This window comes from Leptonychotes weddellii, chromosome 2, assembly GCF_054177405.1.
Source record: "Leptonychotes weddellii isolate Sample4059 chromosome 2, ASM5417740v2, whole genome shotgun sequence".
NCBI lineage: Eukaryota > Metazoa > Chordata > Mammalia > Carnivora > Phocidae > Leptonychotes > Leptonychotes weddellii.
The window spans coordinates 143,884,029-143,893,412 of record NC_138370.1 but is presented as its reverse complement, the minus strand read 5'-3'; the positions used below and the strand labels follow the sequence as shown (position 1 = coordinate 143,893,412).

The 9,384-nt window shown below is 34.2% G+C and overlaps 1 protein-coding gene across 1 annotated transcript in view; it reads right to left on the bottom strand.

The window, feature by feature from the left end:
• Nucleotides 1–1,410: 1,410 nt before the first annotated feature.
• Nucleotides 1,411–9,384, bottom strand: part of GABRG1 (gamma-aminobutyric acid type A receptor subunit gamma1) — an 81,078-nt gene continuing 73,104 nt past the window's right edge. Inside the window, exon 9 of the mRNA XM_006727326.3 lies at nucleotides 1,411–7,588. Within this exon, the coding sequence (XP_006727389.1) occupies nucleotides 7,319–7,588 (270 nt within the window). The 3' untranslated portion in view covers nucleotides 1,411–7,318. The remainder of the gene's footprint in view (nucleotides 7,589–9,384) is intronic.

Here is a 9,384-nt window from a genome sequence, read left to right as displayed (position 1 = left end):
AGCGGGGAGTCTGTTTCTCCCTCTGCCCCTCCCCCAGCCCATGTTCTCTCTCTCTCTCTGTCTCTGTCTCTCTCTCTCAAATAAATATATAAAATCTTTTTAAAAAATTAAAATAAAAAATTAAGAAAATGAATTTTTTAAAATGTGGTACCTTTTTAAATGTCACAAGTAAAGTTATTCCAAAATATAAGTTGGCAAACTTTCTCTCTAAAATGCCAGAGAAACATATTTAGCCCTTATGGGCCACTTGATTTTTGTTGCACCTACTCAACAGTGCTATTGCAGTGCAAAAGAAACCATAGACAATACATACATGAACGGAGTGGCTGTGTTCAAATCACCAGTCTTGTAGCCATAGGTTGCCAATTCCTTTTCTAGAAAGTCAACAGTCTGTATTATATTTGATTGGATGGCAGGAGAATTTTTCAGAACACTTTTAGTACATATTACATTTAGTACAATGAAGTCCACATTGGAAATAACAAATAAGCTGGTAAAGATCATGCTCTTACTAAATAATAGAATATTTTTGTGCTTTAAACAGAACTGAGTAGGTTGAATTTTAGGTCTAAATTTCTCTTTTGTGGAGGAAATCGGTTCTAGTGTTAGAATATGAACAATCATTTTGTCATTAGAGTAGTTCCAGGTAATTGAAAGATAAGGGTCTCTAAATTTAATTTCAGGTTACAGGCATATGAGCTTGGAGAATGAATCTAATATACTGAGCCTTGGTTTTCCCATTTTCCCATCTGTTAAATAGAGCTCTTTGCTCTGACTACTACATTATTAATGTAGAATGCTTAAAGTTCCGGACAATGGCAGGTGCTCAATAAACATTAAATCCTCCTCCATCTTCTTCAGTATTTTATGGAAACAGCATTGGACCTGAAGGAAAACTCATAAATTCTTTTCTTCTTTAAGTACTCTGCCATGGTGGCCGAGAACAGAGAACTGCAAGGGTGAAGCAGAAAATACCCTCTTTGGTGATTTTCTGGCTTTTAATTTTCCGTCACTATTTCCTCAAATGAAATAAGACATTTTCATGACATGGAGTATTTGGAATGGCCTGAGTACTAATCCATGTAATATATATTGCTCTCACTGACTCACCTGGGGAAGAATATCTCACAGTTCGTATTAGGAGGAATCACAGGTTGTTAGAATAATCCAGAAATTCATAGTCTTTGTAGTGAAAATCATGCATAAAGATGAACTATCCTTACCTACCTTTTTATAGTTCATTTTCAGAGCTCTCTATCAAAGAGAAAACCTTATGTTTATGTTTTTCATTGGAAAAACGTAGAACAACATTGATCAGAAACTAATTTAAGCACTAAAGTCATGATTATATACTACAAAACAATAAAGGGACATATCTGCAGGAAAACTATTCAGAAAAACACATTTTAAGAGAACGTAACACTGTTTCTCATTCCAAAGTTACTGACTTTATTTTGCACCTAGAATCATCAAAGTACAGAATACTTAGAAAAGTTGAAATACCTTTGCCACACACTCACAAAATGCTCCCCTAAATGATAAGGCAGAAGTAGACAACAGAAGCCATTACAATCACAAGCCATAAAACTTTATTATATGAAGTGACCGGCTACACTCAATGGATGCAAATAGCTGTTATTACAGTGATTTATCGAGATCCAAACTATTTCCATTTAGGTCAGTCATGTCTTTAAAGTCTGTTAATTAGCCCTTTGTGCTTAACTGCCTTACAGTTTTCACAGGCTTATCCTATCCATTCAAAGATTCAAACTATTCATGGTCCAGGTACTTTTCATGGTCCAACAATAAAAATTTATTTATTTATTTTGAGGTAAACATTTCAGAAATTGAGAATACAAATCAACTTCTTGGATTTGTCTCGTCCCACAGCAACCTATTTCCTACTGCCAGTTTTCCTCCCTTCTTTGTCCAAATACATTATTTTTTTCTTTCTCAGAAAGAAAGAAGAGAAAATTATTTGAAAAGAAAGCCCTTTTAATGAGAAATAGATTTAAATAATAATCTGGACAGACCTGCCTTATGATTTGTACTTCAGGGGATTATTCTTTTTCCTCATCCCTAATGTGGGAAAAACATAGATCAATAGAAAAAAATAAGCATTCGATTAAAATGTTCAAAGTAACGGCAAACAAGATTGTAATGCCTCCATAACTTCCTTGTAGTGTTTTCGTGTCTATTTACACACATGTCCGTACTGTTCGCTACAGGACCCCTGCTCTCCTCACGCACACCATGTCACTCCGTTAATGCTGCCTGTTAATCACAGTTCCGTCTCCATTTTCCTGTCTCATTCAGGGGCTAGCTTTCCCTCTCCTCCACTGAAGTTGTAGCACTGTAGTACTAACCTTCTTCCTCCCTCACCTCCTGTTTTATAGTTGCTTCCTAACTGGCTTTGGCTTTTCTTACTCCAAACATCACACACCAATAAGAGGAAAGTTCTGCAGTATTAACAATGATTCTTTTCTACTTAAGTATCTTTGTGAACTCTCCATGAATTTAGACTATCACCCAGCCCACTGCGGTTTGTATTTTTGCGTCTTTACCACAGGGCCTAACCTATCTTTGTTTGTCTCATCTTTAATCGTCTCTATATGCATCTTAACTTTCAATTAAAATGGAACTTTTATTTGTGCCCATGCTTCTGTTTCTTTAGTCAAGCTGTTTATTCAACTGGAAGTGTGATCTCTAGTTAACCTCACCTAGTGACATATTAAATTCTCAAGCTCCCCTCTGTGGAAACTTTCCCGGAGTTATCTTCCCTCCTTAAATTGCATAACTAATCCTCTCACTATATGTTTCTTGAGATTTCATCTTTATATATCCCCTATTGTACCTTATGCATAGAAATTGCTGCATAAATATTTTGCATTAGGTTATGTCTCTTCCAAAATGCAAAGACAAAAAAAGGCAGAACTGACCTTATATTTACTAGAGCAATATGGTCAATAGTGTTTGGAAACTCCATTTGGAATATTTAAAAAAAAAATTTATTTATCCATTTTTAGAAAGAGGAGAATGGGGGGGCAGAGAGAGAGAGAGAATTCCAAGCAGACTCCACGCTGAGTGTGGAGCGCCACTCAGGGCCTAATCCTACGACCCCAAGATCACAACCCGAGCTGAAGCCAAGAGTAGGATGCTTAACCCACTATGCCACCCAGGCGCCCCCATTTGGAGTGTTTTTGACAGTGATTTGGTAATGGTTTCTGTGACTTTACAGTGGCTTGTCAAGGGCTTCATATAACAGTAAAAAACAATGAAGACCAACAGAAACATGAGACCAAGTATGTCTGTACTTCATATGGCAAGACATTGAGCAGTTAAGTAAATTTGATGATGTAAAGAATAATAGCTTGGTCAGAAATTATTTTCAAAAATGTTTTTGGTGGGACAAATGCTAACTCATTAAATGTCCACTGAATCACTTCAATTCCAGTGCTAAGTAAGATCAATGAAATAATCGAGAATGTGGTATCTTGCTACAGGAAATTTTCCAAGTGAAAATGGCCCTGGCATAGAAGTTTGATAATTTTATATATGTACTTATCCATTTATTAGGTGCTTATTCAATTATTGGTTATTAATTTAAATTTTACTTGAGCAAATGATCCTATCTAAATCTCCTTTTGTGTAATCAAAGTACAAGATGCATTTTGTTACAACATATTCACTTGGGGGGTGCCTTAAGCATCTGCCTTCAGCTCAGGGCCTGACCTGAAGTCCCAGGATTAAGCCCTGTTTTGGAGACCCTGCTCAGTGGCTAGTCTGCTTCTCCCTCTCCCTCTGCCCCTCCCCCTGCTTGTGTGCATGCTCTCTCTTGCTTGCTCTCTCTCTCAAATAAATACATAGAATCTTTTTTTTTTTTTTTAAAGATTTTATTTATTTATTTGAGACAGAGAGAATGAGAGACAGAGAGCATGAGAGGGAGGAGAGTCAGAGGGAGAAGCAGATTCCCTGCCGAGCAGGGAGCCCGATGCGGGACTCGATCCCGGGACTCCAGGATCATGACCTGAGCCGAAGGCAGTCGCCTAACCAACTGAGCCACCCAGGCGCCCAATACATAGAATCTTTTAAAAACAAAACAAAACACAACATACTGACTTGGAATACAATTTCCCATTTTACAATTATGGGCCCCTTGATTTGAGAGTACTATCAATCATTCTTTTTGATGCTAGATCATTGACAAGCATGCAGCCCTCCACTTTGGCCTTGTTATTAAGCAAAATTGCAGCATATTCTATGACAGTATATTAATGTCAGATATGGGAACACTAAAGGAAAAAACAACCTGGTGATTTCATAGCTACACACATTTACTGTGTTTTAACCTATAGTTGATCAGTTTTAATAGGTCCCTAATGAAATCTATGTCTTTAACTTAAAAAACATCCAATAAATTGTCCGATTTCTATTTACATTAAAACTTTATACTTGGTTGGATTTACTGAGGAATTTTGCCCTCTCCCTACCAGATTCTCAGGGAGGCTGTCTTTTTTTCTTTTCTTTTCTCTTGCTTTCCTTCTTTCTGTCTGTCTTTTTTTTCCCCTCAGAAACTACTTGGCATTTTAGGAATTAATTTCAAGTGAGCCTAAGTTTTTCTATGTAATTAAGAATAAATAAAATATTATGAAATTGTAAATTCAAGAGAATAAAATTGTGCCAGTCACAGTTTCCCTTCTCAGAACTTGTAGATCCTGGTCATATATTTAAAGGATGGGTCTATATGAATTAAAGTTTTCCCAAATGATTCTGCTCCATTTATCCTTCCTATCCTCTACATCCACTTCTTTGGTCTATATTAGTGTTACAACCATTTAAAGCAGCTAGGAAGCACAAACTCCAGGGAGCCCAATAAATTCAGATATAACTCTGAAAGGAGGATTTTTTAGAAACCTGTATCTCAAGATGATAAAACTTCTTGAAAGAAGAGAGGGACAGGAATTAGACTGCATTCCCTTTAAAAATAAGTTCGATTTATTGCAACTTTTATTCTCATTATTATAAATACTAAGATTTACACACTTCTCTTTCTGATCTACATATTTAAATAAAGCTGCTCAAAATTCCACTTGCTTTGAAAACAAAGTGTTTGTTTTAATGATCTAAACAATGAATGTGTATAGTAAAGCATCTTTCATATTTTTATTAATTTTATTTCCACTTGTTAATATTGCTAACATTTAAAGCCAAGTTAATGGAACACCAATGAGAAAATCAAAGCTATTTATATTAAGCATTTTAAAGTATTTTAAAATACAGTCATGCTCAGATAGAATTGAAGAATCCCAGAATTAAAATTGCCTTCATGAAAATGAACAGGTTATAGCTGAGAACATGGAAATAGCCATAATACATTTTAGTGAAGTGTTTTATCCTTCATGGATACTTTATTTTCCATTTATCCATAAATGAATGTTCACATTAAAAATATCCATCAATACTCAGCTATAAAAATGAATGCGTGAATAATTTGTAAGTGAATATATACATGGCCAAAGTTTAATTTGGCTCTCCATTCGAAAAAAGTAGTGTCGGTGGATATTGGGCATTATCACTCAATTCATGCTTACATTGTTTCAGAGGTTTATAATCAAAGGAAAAAACTCTGATTTAGCTGAGGAATGCACAATGAAATGTATTTAGATTAAAAAACAACTATATATTCTATAAAGATAAGCATAACCATGCCAGAGCCTCACTCATGTATTCTCTAACCATATGGGGAGAATTACTGTATTAAAAAACAAAACAAAACTAGTATCAAATGCACAGGCCCTAGCTCCCCCCACATACCCTAGGATAAGCTTTGATCACAAAACTCCTGATCCTCATGCTTGCTCTTGGCAATGGAAACAATTTTTAAAGCTTATCTCCAAGATCACTTTGGTGATTTCCCAAAAAATTAGGTGGTGGTGAATGCATGTGAAGTCCTTATAATCGACGGATATGCCAAACTATTTACAGGAATGTAATGACCAAAGCCTAAATTTAATTCTCCTCTTAATGAGAGAGGCATTTGGGAAACTATCAACCAAGAGGCCTTACACTCTAGTGTGGTTTTCTCAGCTCCTATTTTAAGAATCTAGAGAACTCCAACACTCGTGTTCCTTAGAGGTACTCTAATAGAACTCCACTTTTACCATCATCTTTGAACCTCCTCTCATTTTTTTAAAAAAGAGAACATCATAACAATTTACAACAAAGATATAACACTGACAGTGTCCAAACATAGAACCTGGCAGAGACAATATACGACACGCACCTAAAACTATATTTCTGGGATGTTTTTAGTCTGGCAATTATTAATAGTACATATTTAAGACCATATCTTCAATATGAACCGTTACTCAATTTGCTAGATAATAATTCTTTTCCCACAATGAGTGAATACAAGCACTGTTCATCAATGTTTTTCATCCACTTAGGGAACGTTAACACTTTTGTAGAGCATAAAGAAAAAATCAATTCTTTCTGTATTTAATTTCAGTGTTGGTAGATCTAAACATTTCAGTGTTAACTTCATACTTCATAAATGCTGTGAGGCAGAGAATAAAATGGTTAAATGTAACTTTTTTCACCTGTATTTAAAAGAAATTACTTTGGCGGTTTCCATCCTAGTTTGTAAATCACCAAAACTAAAGTAACTACAGTTCTATTTAATATTGTGTCAGGAAATGGACTTGATTAAAATACAGATAAAAATTGTCCTTTTAATAAGGTAAAAATTGGTCTTTTCTTCTGATTTAGTTTGTTCTTGGGAGTGAAACATCTGGATATAAATGCCAGGAAATCATGGCTTTATGGTTTTAACTAGCTCTATTCCAAACAGGGCATACAAATAAAAAGTAAGGGGAAAAAATCAAAATAACAATATTTTCCAAGCAAAAAATTACTACATAAACATTAGGCATGAGATTAGGCTCCCATTACAAACAATGATAGATTATATTTAAATAAAATATTATTAAAGTTATTAAAATATTCCATCTTTAAAATATGAATCACAGAACTTAGAAATTCAAAATCCTAATGGGATACAAGTAAAATAAATAAGATTAAAGTAAAAATATATAATAGTATTTTACTATACTGAATTTTGCAACTAATCTCTTTTACATACAGTGAAGTAATTAACATGAAAGCTGCTACTTTATGAATCTGTAGAATAGTTACAATGCTTTTACATTTTAACCATTGGTTTCTCTGCATTTTAAATTTAAACTTCATATTACTTAAGTGCAATAGATTATATTGGATTCAGTTAAACTTCTTATGATTTTTGCCTGGTAAATAAAACTTATAAGTAAAGATAGCCAACCCAATAAACCAGATTGAAGAGGGCAAAAGCTGTTGGGAAAAATATTCGAGAATAGGAGTCAATTTTAGCAATGCGTATGTGTATCCTTCCTTCCCTCCATGACCCTGTTCTGCAGTCTTCAAAGCAACAGAAGAAGCTGGTACAGTCTTTGCCCTCCAAACACTGATACCCATAATCCTCTTCTCCATGTGGCAGAGAAATGCTATTCATTGGAATCAGAGTGGATCCAGGATGGAGTCCAGGGGACATCTGAGTAAAATAATAAATGAGCTTTTGAGAAAAAATATCATAAAGAAAGATCAATTTGTCTCCTCAAGGCGAACTCTAAAAGACTGATATGCAATAAAAATAATCTTAGTCTACAGAAATCAAAGAGGTGTTCAATCCTAATGCGTTTTTAGATTATAATTTACTTTGTAAGACATAACTTAATATTATTTTCCATTTCAAAGACCATGCAGGAAAAAACCCTCAAATATGCAATATATTTATAGCTTTAGAAAATCAACCTACCAAAATATTGTTAAACATGAATCTAATTCTAAAACAAAAATAAACTCTGTATTTCTCTATTTTAAACTAAAACATTCACAATGCTATAAGTATCTGCTTGCTATTATTATATTATGTAATTTATTTATTTTAGTTATAATAAGAACAAAGAGCAAAGATGACATTTTGATAATGCAGAAAAGCTTTGAGGAGCTGTGAATGAATAAAAAAGACATGAGTTGGGTTTATAGCAGTGGATAAGGCATCATATTTTGGAGACAGAATATGCAGGAGTTAAAAACTCAGGTTTGATGGGGCGCCTGGGTGGCTCGGTGGCTAAGTATCTGCCTTCAGCTCAGGTCATGATCCTGGGATCAAGCCCACATTGGGCTCCCTGCTCGGCGGGAAGCCTGCTTCTCCCTCTCCCGCTCCCCCTACTTGTGTTCCCTCTCTCGCTGTGTCTTTCTCTGTCAAATAACTAAATAAAAGTCTTTAAAAAAAAAAACAAACTCAGGTTTGAGAACAACTGTGCCCAAAATTTGACTCATTCTACCAATATAGCTATCCTCACAGCTGGAATTATATTAGCACCTAATCTTTGTAATGGCTTTGATGAGTAAGTTTCATGTCTTATTTAAATGATGAGTGCCCCATCTTGTCCAATTATAATAGTTATTATTATCAGGATTATTTGAAACACATATCAAATTAACTTTTTATGATGCCAGGTTCTGACTAATACTTTTAATAATAAAAAGATTTTTTAAAAAAATATTTAAAAATCAAGCAAGTCTAGGATACCATGAAACACTAAAGCAATCACTTTGGAGTCAGACAGGCTTGGACAGAAATTCCAGCTCTGCCCAGGAGAGTTACATCATTCTGAACAGAAAATGTTAGTGCTCTTCTTTCTATCTCTGTGTCCTCTCCTATACAAAAGTCACAATAATACATAGATCCATTTGATAATTAAATGAGATGATGTACATAAAGCACAAAGCAAAACATTTGAAACAGAGCAAGTATTCAGCATAGGTAATATTACTGTTGTCATTGTCATTGCTAGTGGTGATGCTTGAAGAAGAAATACCACCATTTGGTATAAAATACATGCTAAAACAAGCAACAATAACAACAACAATATGGACCTCATAAAAAAATGCTACTGGAAAAAATACTTAATGAACTCTTGAATAAAATGGCAATTAAAACATTAATGAAAACTACAGTTTTAGTAACTCTCCCTTCAGAATTTCTGCATATTTTAGGGGTTATATTAAAATGTAAGTCTTAACAACTTGTTATAATTGGTGGCTTTATTATCTAAACACTAAATATAATGCTGAGATTATAAAAATTATTTTAACCTGATCTTAAATTCTTCCTGATGAAAATGTTTACAACAGTTTTTTCATCCTGCATTTTGAAATAGAGAAATTTCAAAGCCATGCAAATTAAACATTGTATGGAAAAGTTTTTAAAAACACAAAAAAGAATTTTTAAATATTTGGACCTATGTTCAAATCCATTTTGTTTCGAATCCAAGCTATTAA